Genomic DNA, 13,310 nt, shown 5'->3' on the forward strand with positions numbered 1-13,310 from the left:
AACATTTCCAACCAATCAGCGAGCGCGACGCAACTTTAGCGGGAGATTCGTCTCTTCTTTCAGTTCATTAGTTCGCGGGAAAGGGGAGAAACAAACAGAAGATCACAGCACAGGAATTGCTCTGACGAATAGAAATAGTTTTTAAAAATCGTCTGGATTCGGCTGAGTTATAGAAATGCTTTTTCGCTCCATTATTGACAGAGGAGTCCGTAAACGGAGGCGCAATGGTAAGAATGTTAATGTAGACAGTAGTCTGCCTTCAATCTTGCTAGGCAGCTATAGCACAGATAGAACAACGAGAAAGATATTTGGCTATAGCTAGCTAGTTAGCCAAAGTTAGTTAGTTAGGTAACTAGCTCAGCTGTGTTTACTTCAGCATTGTTGGCTGCTAGGCTGGCCATTTTGGGATGCAAATGGATGGATGGATGGATGGATATTGTTGTGGGGAAGTGGCTAGCGTTAACGACTAGCTAAGGAGGACCTTGGCGGTTCCTGGGGATGGATATCACATACTGTTTTTGCTGCATGTTTCATACACTGTTTTTGCTGCATGTTTCATAATGGTTGTATTTGTTGTTTCCTCTTCTCCACCAGACCTCAGCCCAAAGTACCCGTTGTCCTCTCTGCTGGACGGCTACCAGTGTGCACGGTATGATGAACACATCTCATACGGGAACATGGGGGTAGCCGTGCCCCCTTTTGGATGCGCCTTCTCTACAGGTAATACAGGAAGTACTCTACTGTATGCCTATGAGTGCGTTAACCATGAACCACTGTCCGATGTCCTGTTTTCTTCTGTTAACCACTTATTTTCCTGGCGTTTTAGCTCAAGGGCTGCAGAGTGTATTTGCTGTGGCCAACGAGGAGGGTGTCTTGAGGCTCTACAACACAGATAACAGACAGAGTCCAGTCCTGAAAGGTAACTTATCACCTGAGTGGCAAAACCACATGACCAACAGAGTAACTCAAGCATCTTGTTTTTTGGGCTGAGACAACAGATGATATGATAATGCACCCGTATTATGCAGACCGCCTAGGAAGGTTGTGAGACACAACAGTGGTTGTGACTAAACATTGCAGCTCTCTGAATCTCCAGCCTAGCTTGCCTTGTTTTAGGACCCTAACTCATTAAATATCATCAGATGCCAATTGGGGTACAAACTTTATTTTTCTATTCCATAGAATGGATGGCACATGAGAATGCTGTCTTTGACCTTGCTTGGGTGCCAGGGGAGGCTAGCTTGGTGAGGAGAAGTTTTCTTTGATTGTTTCACATCACACACGGTGGTCAGGACAACTACTTTCTATAGACGTGTTAGAAGATGCATGATAAAATGTTGTGTATTTCCATCAGGTGACTGCATCAGGTGATCAGATGGCCAAGCTGTGGGATGTGACATCTGGGGAACTCCTTGGCAGCTTCAAGGGGCACCAGTGCAGCCTCAAGTCTGTTGCATTCACACAGCAGGAGAAAGGTCATTTTCATATCAATTCAATAACTTTATTGTCCTAGAGCGGCAGCGCATGATACATTAAAAACATAGCTATAGACATATTTTTTGTTAAGTATGTTTCCAGAATGAAGAGACATGGCTTTGAGTGTATGGTCTTTCAGATTTCTCGTGGGTGTATACCCATGCCTTAAAGGTTTTTATCTTATAGTCATAGGTATCACCACAGAACAGCTTGACAGTTCATCTACTCAGAACTAAACTCTTAAACAGCTGCTGCAGAGTTTTTGTTTTTCCCCAGGGGAGCCTGTGCTTTTTAGGCCACTGCACACTTTGTTGGTTGTGTCTGAAAACTTCTTAGGAACCATGCTAACTTCTCTCTTCTCGAACAGCTGTGTTTTGTACTGGGGGCCGAGATGGGAATATTATGGTCTGGGACACCAGGTGCAGCAAAAAAGGTAAGGACAGATATGAAAGTGATTACCGTTTTCTTTAGTGTAAACAGTATGTTTGAAATCGATAGGTTAGTTGTTGAATATTTTGGATGTTAAATCTTTCAAAAGTTTGAATTTTTCAGTGAGTAAAGCCAGGACTAGAATCTTGGGTAATTGTGTCTAATGCTCTATTAAGTTCTAGGCAGAGACGTGTTAGAAGATACTAAAATGAGGACTGGAAGTAGAACGGTAGCCCCCCCCCCCTTTGCACGTTACGGGCAAGTCTATGGGCCAAATGTCCCCTTCAGAAATTCGAAAGAGTCGAAATCCTAATTTGTCTAAGTGATCAGTCACAAGAAAATCTGTGCACCGGAACAAAGTTCCTTGTTAGTTGTTGCAGACGGTTGACAGACGCTACAATACCAGTTATGTGCGTCTATCTACGAGAGATTGAGTGGGTAATGGTGTTTGTTTTCCCTTCAGATGGATTCTACAGGCAGGTGAAGCAGATCAGCGGGGCTCACAATAAGATGGATAGAAACACACCTAACACGAAGAAGAGACGCCCAGGCACACGCGGCATGGCCCCCTCTGTGGTTAGTAGTAAAATCGATCCAGTGTCAGTTTTATTGTTCACTTCATACTGATTAAAGTTAGGGACTGGGATATTAAGAGCAAATCTGAAGTCTGTTCTCCATCTCTTGTAGGACTCCCAGCAGAGTGTCACCGTGGTGCTGTTCCGGGATGCACACACCCTCATCTCTTCAGGAGCTGTTGATGGGTAAGAAATCTGATATGTAATACTTTAATGCTACTGAACAGTGCTGCGCTGCTCTGGTTACGTACTGCGCTGGCCAGTTTACGTATCCGACACAGTTGCTGAACCTGGCTGGAAAGGACATTGAAAGGATAACATCTGAGCTAGTATGGTTTGGATTGGCACGATGGTGTGACAAGCTTATACAAATCTAGATTACTGTCATAGGGATGTATGTGAAGCCAGCACCACAAAGAACGATTCTTACTTTCAAATGTAATTTTTTTCCTTTTAACCAGGATAATCAAGATGTGGGACCTTCGGAAAAACTACACTGCATACCACCACGACCCCATACCACTCCAGGTGTACCCATACCCAGGCTCCAGCACACGGAAGCTAGGTGGGTTTTCTCAAACATGACTCAAATTCTTGATAATTGTATCCTTCCTTCCTTCGAATAGGCTAATCACTTATAAGATATTACTGGATTGGTGAAGCTACTGTCTGAAACTCATCCTTTCATCTAGCCAACTGTAGTAAGATCAGTGAATTCTGTAAAGGAATGAAGGAAGCCGTTTACAAGTATTCAAACAGGTTGTTTAAAAAAAGAAACAAAAAAAAGTGTTTGTTTCATGGAGTAGCACAAGTGTAGGACCTGACCTGTGTTCTCTGTGTAGGTTACTCTGGGCTGGTGTTGGACTCCACCGGCTCCAACCTGTTCTCCAACTGCATCGACGACAACATCTACATGTTCAACGTCAGTGGATTGAAAACCACTCCAGGTAAACGAATGCCTTCTGCATGTCATTCTATTTCTATGGCCACGTCCGTCAAAAGCATGGCTGCATTCAGCCCATGACTTTGATTTATGGCAAGTTACTTTAATGCATCTGTATAGTCTCCCATCCATTCAAATTAAGCTCCTGCATGCCATTACATTTTCTTGTTACTACCACTGTTTTCCACCAGGTGGGGCTGCACACTACTGAACGGTTGACGCTATTTGATTTATGGGAAGCTGTCAGATAGGCAAAAATGCCATACTCTGGGAAGATTTATTTGCTTGTTCAACTGCATGTGCCAACACCGTCATAATGAATTTGGCTAACGTCTCCTCTCCCCTGTAACTATTCCCCAGGTCGTTGCTGTAAGTGAGAATGTGTTCTCAGTCAATTTACCTGATAAAATGAATAAAAATATAATGTGCCAGACACGTATGGTATTACATCGTCTTTACAATGGCCCAGAGGTTGTTAAACAGACAGGGAGGGTACAGTGTGTACAGGAGACTGTCTGACAGAGATGAGAAATACCTCAGTGTTTGTGTTCTTAACGAGTCATCTAAGCCTGGGATGTGTTCATTAGGACATGCAAAGGAAACGTTTAAAGAAAAAGTTGGTGGAAAGCAAAAATGTACGGTTCTTATTGGACAAGTCAAGGTAGCCCCTCCCTGTTTTACTCCGCTGTCTACTGTTCGGTGCCTAATGAACACCACCCTGGTATTTTTACCCACTAGCTGAGACTGGGTGCTTAGTCAAGAATGTAGCCCAGGGGGGGTCTAACTTACAATGTGACCAGTCCCTTGACCGAACGGGAAGTAATATGTGTGTAGACTGGAGCGTCTCCTCAGCAGGGCTCTACAGTGCGACCATTTTACATGCATATGTGCTGAAATATTTTGCTGTGTGACCTGTAATTTTTATTTAGGAGCACCGTTGCACCTAGAAAAATGTAAGGATTCTAGCTTTAATATTGCAAAAACATTTCATTGTGCTCTTATATTTCTTTGTGTGCACCTACTTTTTTTCAATTTGGGCACAAAAATTGTTCAGAGTTGAGCCCTGCTCCTCAGGATCATATTTGTTTAGAGTTATGTTGACCCCATTTTGTGTACTCGCCCTGTGTACTCTGAACAACTGAAATGTTGTTCTGGTGGTTTCAATGTCTGGTTATGTGCACTTTATTTCTGATGTTCTAACCTGTCTTTCTTTTGCAGTGGCAGTCTTCGGTGGTCACCTCAACTCCTCGTTTTACGTGAAGTCCACTGTTAGCCCAGATGACCAGTTCCTGGCTAGTGGCTCAAGTGACCATCATGCATACATCTGGAAGGTGAGCTGACATTTAGATTTACCCAATCCAGTGAAAACCTTTGAAAAGCAGACTGATGGACGATTGCTGACAAATTAACATGCTTTGACTATTTAATAACTATTATATCCATGCATTTTATAATGTGTCTTAACCACCTATTTTCCTATTTCAGATCTCTGACCCAAAGCAGGCTCCTATGATGCTTCAGGGCCATAACCAGGAAGTGACCTCCATAGCGTGGTGCCCCACAGATTTCACCAAGGTGAGATCTAAGATTTTGTCTATGTTCACATAGCCAGCATGATTTCAGATGGTTTGTGTTTAGAATGTTATTCGTATAAAATCAAACTTTGTCACGTGCCGAATACCGTGAAATGCTTACTTACAAGCCCTTAACTAACAGTGCAGTTCAAGAAGCATTAAGATAATTTTTACTGAATAAACTAAAGTAAACAATAACAAGGCTATATACAGAGGGGTACTGGTACTGAGTCAATGTGCGAGGGTACTGTTTTAGTCGAGGTAATTTGTACATGTGATGGGGTGAAGTGACTATGCATAGATAATAAACAGCGAGTAGCAGCAGTGTACAATACAAATAGAGGAGAGGGGGGGTCAATGTAAATAGTCTGGTGGCCATTTGATTAATTGTTCAGCAGTCTTATGGCTTGGGGGTAGAAGCTGTTGAGGAGCTGTTGAGGCTCCTCAACAGCTTCTACCCCCAAGCCATATTACCTCATTTTTGGTCCTAGATTTGATGCTACGGTACTACTTGCCGTGTGGTAGCAGAGAGAGCAGAGAGAACAGTCTATGACTTGGGTGACTGAAGTCTCTGACAATTTTGGGGGCTTTCCTCTGACACTACATATTACAGTGGGGGGAAAAAAGTATTTGATCCCCTGCTGATTTTGTACGTTTGCCCACTGACAAAGAAATTATCAGTCTATAATTTTAATGGTAGGTTTATTTGAACAGTGAGAGACAGAATAACAACAAAAATATTGAGAAAAACGCATGTCAAAAATGTTATAAATTGATTTGCATTTTAATGAGGGAAATATGTATTTGACCCCCTCTCAATCAGAAAGATTTCTGGCTCCCAGGTGTCTTTTATACAGGTAACGAGCTGAGATTAGGAGCACACTCTTAAAGGGAGTGCTCCTAACCGCAGCTTGTTACCTGTAAAAAAGACACATGTCCACAGAAGCAATCAATCAATCAGATTCCAAACTCTCCAACATGGCCAAGACCAAAGAGCTCTCCAAGGATGTCAGGGACAAGATTGTAGACCTACACAAGGCTGGAATGGGCTACAAGACCATTGCCAAGCAGCTTGGTGAGAAGGTGACAACATTTGGTGCGATTATTCGCAAATGGAAGAAACACAAAAGAACTGTCAATATCCCTCAGCCTGGGGCTCCATGCAAGATCTCACCTCGTGGAGTTGCAATGATCATGAGAACGGTGAGGAATCAGCCCAGAACTACACGGGAGGATCTTGTCAATGATCTCAAGGCAGCTGGGACCATAGTCACCAAGAAAACAATTGGTAACACACTACGCCGTGAAGGACTGAAATCCTGCCGCGCCCGCAAGGTCCCCCTGCTCAAGAATACATGCCCGTCTGAAGTTTGCCAATGAACATCTGAATGACTCAGAGGACAAGTGGGTGAAAGTGTTGTGGTCAGATGAGACCAAAATGGAGCTCTTTGGCATCAACTCAACTCGCCGTGTTTGGAGGAGGAGGAATGCTGCCTATGACCCCAAGAACACCATCTCCACCGTCAAACATGAAGGTGGAAACATTATGCTTTGGGGGTGTTTTTCTGCTAAGGGGACAGGACAACTTCACCGCATCATTTGACGGGGCCATGTACTGTCAAATCTTGGGTGAGAACCTCCTTCCCTCAGCCAGGGCATTGAAAATGGGTCGTGGATAGGTATTCCAGCATGACAATGACCCAAAACACACGGCCAAGGCAACAAAGGAGTGGCTCAAGAAGAAGCACATTAAGGTCCTGGAGTGGCCTAGCCAGTCTCCAGACCTTAATCCCATAGAAACTCTGTGGAGGGAGCTGAAGGTTCGAGTTGCCAAACGTCAGCCTCGAAACCTTAATGACTTGGAGAAGATCTGCAAAGAGGAGTGGGACAAAATCCCTCCTGAGATGTGTGCAAACCTGGTGGCCAACTACAAGAATTTCTGACCTCTGTGATTGCCAACAAGGCTTTTGCCACCAAGTACTAAGTCATGTTTTGCAGAGGGGTCAAATACTTATTATTAAAATGCAAATCAATTTATAACATTTTTGACATGAGTTTTTCTGGATTTTTTTGTTGTTATTCTGTCTCTCACTGTTCATATAAACCTACCATTAAAATTATAGACTAATCATTTCTTTGTAAGTGGGCAAATGTACAAAATCAGCAGTGGATCAAATACTTTTTCCCCCCACTTTATATAGGTCCTGGATGGCAGGAAGCTTGGGCCCAGTGATGTAGTGGGCCGTACGCCCATCCCTCTGTAGTGCCTTATGGTCAAATGCTGAGCAGTTGCCATACCAGGCGGTGATGCAACCGGTCAGGATGCTCTTGATGGTGCAGCTGTAGAACTTTCTGAGGATCTGGGGACCCATGCTATATCTTTTCAGTCTCCTGAGGGGGAAAAGGTGGTGTTGTCCTTTTCATGACTGTCTTGGTGATGTGGACACCAAGGAACTTAACTCTCCACCTGCTCCTCAACAGCCCCCTCGACGTTAATGGGGGCCTGTTCGGCCCGCCTTTTCCTGTAGTCCACGATCAGCTCTTTTGTCTTGCTCACGTTGAGGGAGAGGTTGTTGTCCTGGCACCACACTGCCAGATCTCCGACCTCTTCCCTATAAGCTGTCCCATAGCGTCCGACGGCGATGGGATTTGAGAACGCTCATCCTGTAGCTTCCAAGAAATACACCTTTTGTGCTGCTTTAGGATCCATTTTGCGTCCCTGGAGCAAATGTTAACGTTGTAAATTGTGTGCCTTTGCCATAAAACAGAGTTGTGATAGTTGAAGTGGTCAGGAGGTGGTGTAGGTTTGTAGCCTAGGTAGACCAGACTGAAAGCTGCGTTCACCATTGAAACAATGTGTGCAGCGTTCAGTCTGGTTTAACCAGGCTAGGAGAGGTGCAGATTGGGGCCCTGTGTAATCTTATGCTCTGTCTTGTCAGATTGCTTCCTGCTCTGACGACAACACCGTACGGATCTGGCGTCTGGACAGGGGGACGGATGGAGCAAAGTCCTCTCTCGGAGAGGCCAATCTGGTGGGCTGGGCGTGTCCTAAACCTGCCACCACCGTGTCCATTCCAAGTGAGTACCGCTCCTGCTGCTATTTATCAGCAGAGAGAGGGTACATGACATCTTTGACATTCCGATCAATGAGAGAATTGGATAGGACATTTTAATAAAATGGCCTGATGAAGATTTCATATCCATTGCAGTTACTATCCTTAATTATTTTTACTGGTCTGTGTAGCCAAACGATAACTATCTCCAATGCTTCTTGAACAAGCGGAACTCTTTGGATTGAAACTGAAACTCTGTTTCTCTCTCTAAGGGCCTTTGAACCACGTGGAGTCCACCCCAGCCAAGAGTCCCCGGGCAGGGAGTCTGGGGGCCCCGTCCTCCCCCCAGCCTGCCGCCTGCGCCCCCAGTACATCCGACGTGCCTCTACCCTCCAGCACCACCACCGCCTCCACCCTTCAGGCCCAGGGTGCAAAGGCCACCCTCCTACGCCAGAAAACACCCTCCTCTATCAGGAACTGGTTTTCCCAAACCCCCGGGTCTCCTTGGGAACAGGTCACCTCTCCTCTCCACCTGGTGCTCAGCCCCCAGAGCCCAACCGGTACTCCTCCCTCGGAGAGGAGGGCCAAGCGCCGACTGGAGACGGGTGACTGTGGGGCAGCAGGGGGCTGCGAAGGTACAGGGGAGTGCAACTGCGTTACAGCGCTCTACCCCGCAGCCAAGATCAGCCGGGGACTGGCAGGTGTGTGCTGCCCCAGCCAGGAGCCACCTCAGGCGGGCACAGAGAGGAGTGAGGCCTGGGGAGGAGCGGACCTCCAGGTGGAGGACCCATCCACACAGGCAGACAAGGAGAACCACTCTCCAGGTGGGGCAGACTGGTTGTCAGTGATGAGTCAGAGGCTGAGGAAAGGTGTGGGAAACACCAGCAGCATTCCCAGAAGCCCCAGTGCCTGCAAGAGGCGAGATGGCAGGATGCCCACCTCACCGGTATGCACAAGTTGACCTGAAATTAGTGACGTTTAGTGATGTTACAGTATAACCAGGATTGGCTCCCAATGTAGAACAAACACTGATGGCTCTAACTGCATAATATGGTACCTGTTGTCATTTCTCTTTCTCTTCTCTCTCAGGCAATGCGCTCTCCCTCCCAGGCAATGCGTTCACCACGATCCATGCAGAAAATATCCTCCTTCTTCCAGCAAAAGACTTTGGAGTAATCAGCTTGGATTGAAATTGTACTCTGTGCTGAGAGAGAGAGAGAGAGTGCAAAATCCTTTATGGTGCTCCTACTATATGTATTTTAATTGGGATCACTGTTCAACCAATAAATATTTTTAAAGATACATTTATACAGTATCAGTCAAGTTTGGGCACACCTGCTCATTCAATGTTTATTTTAGATTTTTTTTTACTGTTTTCTACATTGTAGAATAATAGTAAAGATATCAAAACTATGAAATAACACATATGGAATCATATAGTAACCAAAAAAAGTGTTAAACAAATCAAAATATATTTGAGGTTCTTCAAAGTAGCCACCCTTTGCCTTGATGACAGCTTTGCACTCTCTTCGCATTCTCAACCAGCTTCATGAGGTAGTCACCTGGAATGCTTTTTCAACAGTCTTGAAGGATTTCCCACATGCTGAGCAATTGTTGGCTGCTTTTCCTTCACTCTGCGGTCCAACTCATCCCAAACCATCTCAATTGGGTTGAGGTCGGGTGATTTTGTGGAGGCCAGGCCATCTGATGCAGCATTCCATCACTCTCCTTATTGATCAAATAGCTCTTACACAGCCTGGGGGTGTGTTGGGTCATTGTCCTGTGGAAAAACAAATTATTGTCCCACTAAGCGCAAACCAGATGGGATGGCGTATTGCTGCAGAATGCTGTGGTAGCCATGCTGGTTAAGTGTGCCTTGAATTCTAAATAAATCACTGTGTCACCAGCAAAGCACCCCCACACTATCACACCACCTCCTTCATGGTGGGAACCACACATGCAGAGATCATCCGTTCATCTACTCTGCATCTCACAAAGACATTGCAATTGGAACCAAAAATCTCAAATTTGGACTCATCAGAACAAAGGACAGATTTCCACCGGTCTAATGTCCATTGCTTGTGTTTCTTGGCCCAAGCAAGTCTCTTCTTCTTATTGGTGTCCTTTTAGTAGTGTTTTTTTTTTTTATTTATTATTATTTTTTGCAGCAGCAGCACCAGCAGCAAGTTGACCATGAAGGCCTAATTTCACTGTCTCCTCTGAACAGTTGTCTGTTACTTGAACTCTGTGACGCATTTGTTTGGGCTGCAATCTGAGGTGCAGTTAATTGTCAATTTCTGAGGCTAGTAACTCTAATGAACTTACCCTCTGCAGCAGAGGTAACTGGGTCTTCCTTTTCTGTGGTGGTCCTTATGAGAGCTAGTTTCATCATAGCGCTTGATGGTTATTCATATTTCTTAATTTTCACAGGATTGACTGACCGACATGTCTTACAGTAATGATGGACTGTTTATTTTTCCTTATTTGCGCTGTTCTTGCCATAATATGGACTTAATCTTTTTGTTTAACACTTTTGTTTGGTTACTACATGATTCCACGTGTTATTTCATAGTTTTGATGTCTTCACTATTATTCTACATTGTAGAGAAACCCTTGAATGAGTTGGTGTGTACAAACTTTTGACTGGTACTGTATGTGTGGGACATAAGACCCCACCTGAGTGTTTTCTCTGTTCCAGAGATTTTTTATTTTTTTTGCCAGGAGCTATGTGGGTTGATTCTTAACCTTCAAATCCTCAAAATGGGTACAATATTGTGTATCCTTAAAACAGGTTGTTCACTCAACATTGACAAACTTTTGAGAGATTCCTCTTCTCATGTCTATTTTGTATATTAACTTTGTATACTTGGTGTGGATTTTTCTGCCATCAGTTTATTCATTTGTATGAGATTTTATAAGTTCTGTGAAAATGTTGTATTTTGTGTGTGTGTATATACATTAACTTTGATTATTGCTTGTATAAACTGACTTTAGCCAAAGTTGCTGTGTCTTTCTGAACTTTTCATTGATTAAATACCATCACCTTGGCATACAACTTGAGTCGTACAGATCTAGGATCAGCTTTTCCTTCCCTAACCTTAACCATTAGTGGGTGAAATTCTTCACCCTACACCGTTCATGTCATGTCTGCACAAGTTTGAATTCCAGTGTTGGCTCCCCATACTGAATAATTAGCTGTGTCACTACCATGTCATGCTAAAATTCATGAAGTGACCATGGGACTGGAATTAGTACTAGGGAAGTATGTCAGATTTCACTACAAAAGATTGATATTGCAGAAAGTATGTCCCTAGATGACAATACTTGTAAAAAAAAAACAACATTTAAAAGCCAACTTTGTTGTTGTTGGTATCATAGAAATATGTCTATGGTACTGTGTACTACATTTCTCTTTAGGTTAACAGTCCCATGCAATGCTGTTCATCAGTAAAAGGGTTCCAACACTGGTCTCCAACCTGTTTTTCCAGTATACTTTCCCCTTCTGTTGTTTTAACCTGACAAAGGTTATTTGTCACATTCTTCGTACACAACAGGTGTAGACTAACTGTGAAATGCTTACTTACAGGCAATTCCCAACAATGCAGAGAGAAATAATAGATAAGTAATGACACAATTTCATTCATTTAGCAGACACTCTTATTCAGAGCAACTTACAGGAGCAATTAGGGTTAAGTGCCTTGCTCAAGGGTAGGTACGTCAGCAGATTTTGCACATAGTTGGCTCGGGGATGCACACCAGCAACCTTTCAGTTACTGATCCAATGCTCTTAACCGCTAAGCTACCTGCCGCCCTCAATATTAAAAGCAATAATAAACACATGCGTTTTGCGCTGTGTTAATTGTATTTTAAACAATTAGATAATTATTTATCCTTTGTGCTGAAAGGAAATTTGGAATGCATGATATTTTGTATACCTGTCAACCTGCAATATAAGTCTATGGGCCAAATGTCCCCTTCAGAAATTCGAAAGAGTCGAAATCCTAATTTGTCTAAGTGATCAGTCACAAGAAAATCTGTGCACCGGAACAAAGTTCCTTGTTAGTTGTTGCAGACGGTTGACAGACGCTACGATACCAGTTATGTGCGTCTATCTACGAGAGATTGAGTGGGTAATGGTGTTTGTTTTCCCTTCAGATGGATTCTACAGGCAGGTGAAGCAGATCAGCGGGGCTGTCAACCTGCAATATATTTGTCTCATAACATTTTCTTCTGCTCTCTTCATGCGATCACGTGCAAAGGTTAGCGTGTCCCTAGACTCAGAGAATCACATGGGGTCAAACAATTCTTCTAACCACTCACTTTGCTGTAATAACCTAATGTAGTAGGTGTAGAAAGACACCTGAGAGGAGTCCCCACTTCAAATTTTCAGGGGAAATGGAAATTGAAAGGTTGAAAATAGGCCCTCTCTATCCCTGAAAACTGGCAACATTCACGTTCTGCTAACACTGCTAAGGGTGTTGCTGTAAATGTAGGGGACAGGTTTATGGTCCATGCTTTCTGGGAATCCTTGGGATGTCCCTACCACATTGAAGTTGACATTTAAAATGGTTAAGGTAAGGGTTAGGGTAGGGACTTCCCAACGATTCTGGATAGCACTAACCACACATTTGTTGGATGCTACAGAGTGTCCTGATGGATAAAAATAGTATCATGATGTACTTGCAATTGCAAGTGCCTGGCCTCAAAATAATCACTCACCAGTGTGATCTGAAAAGACAATTGTGACTTTGTTTATTTGGATCTTAGTACTGTATCTAGCCTATTTATAAAAGTTTCCAACTTTTCATTGGCTGAAAGTTGATTGCATTAAATTTGAAACCGGGTTGCCCTTACTTGAGCCTCCAAACAAAAGTGACATAATTCAGCACGTATAGTAATTTGTACGATTATGTGTTATGGCGTGCAAAGCGATTGCTTTTGATTAAACAAATTGTTAGACACTTCAAACATTTATTTTGAGGAAAATATATCTTGAATGTTTCTGGACTGCACTATGCTGCCTTGTTGACAAAATGACCGAGCGGCACAGATTACTGTTCGATTTGAGAGGCGCTCCTCCCTCCCCGCTTTCGTCCGATGACGTCATGGGCATTTGCCCGGTGCCCGCGGCTTAGCATAATCGAATCCGCCCATTGTCACATGGTTTAGAGCCCGGTCTTAATCGAATTCGATTGGTTAAAAAGGCATGGAGCATGCAACTTTCGACATTTTTGTTGGATACTGGCGTTGCCTGTCAAAT

At 43.7% G+C, this 13,310-nt stretch overlaps 1 protein-coding gene across 1 annotated transcript; it reads left to right on the top strand.

Annotated features, from left to right (window-relative positions):
- The first annotated feature begins 62 nt into the window (after nt 1–62).
- LOC106607583 (denticleless protein homolog) lies at nt 63–9,478 on the top strand. Its single transcript, XM_014204661.2, has 15 exons — nt 63–227; nt 595–720; nt 827–919; nt 1,183–1,244; nt 1,355–1,475; nt 1,844–1,909; nt 2,369–2,481; nt 2,593–2,666; nt 2,942–3,045; nt 3,323–3,427; nt 4,642–4,754; nt 4,909–4,998; nt 7,937–8,075; nt 8,323–8,996; nt 9,140–9,478. Exons 1-15 carry the CDS (start codon nt 176–178, stop codon nt 9,224–9,226), a joined length of 2,019 nt encoding a protein of 672 aa, XP_014060136.1. The 5' UTR covers nt 63–175; the 3' UTR covers nt 9,227–9,478.
- Nucleotides 9,479–13,310: the final 3,832 nt, after the last annotated feature.

This window comes from Salmo salar, chromosome ssa06 (assembly GCF_905237065.1).
Source record: "Salmo salar chromosome ssa06, Ssal_v3.1, whole genome shotgun sequence".
Lineage (NCBI taxonomy): Eukaryota > Metazoa > Chordata > Actinopteri > Salmoniformes > Salmonidae > Salmo > Salmo salar.

Bases quoted from the DNA above. Each gene is read 5' to 3' on its own strand.
- LOC106607583 (XM_014204661.2), top strand. From the start codon at position 176: ATGCTTTTTCGCTCCATTATTGACAGAGGAGTCCGTAAACGGAGGCGC. The intron at 721-826 runs GTAATACAGGAA...CTGGCGTTTTAG, and splicing joins TGGATGCGCCTTCTCTACAG to CTCAAGGGCTGCAGAGTGTA. The intron at 1,476-1,843 runs GTCATTTTCATA...CTTCTCGAACAG, and splicing joins ATTCACACAGCAGGAGAAAG to CTGTGTTTTGTACTGGGGGC.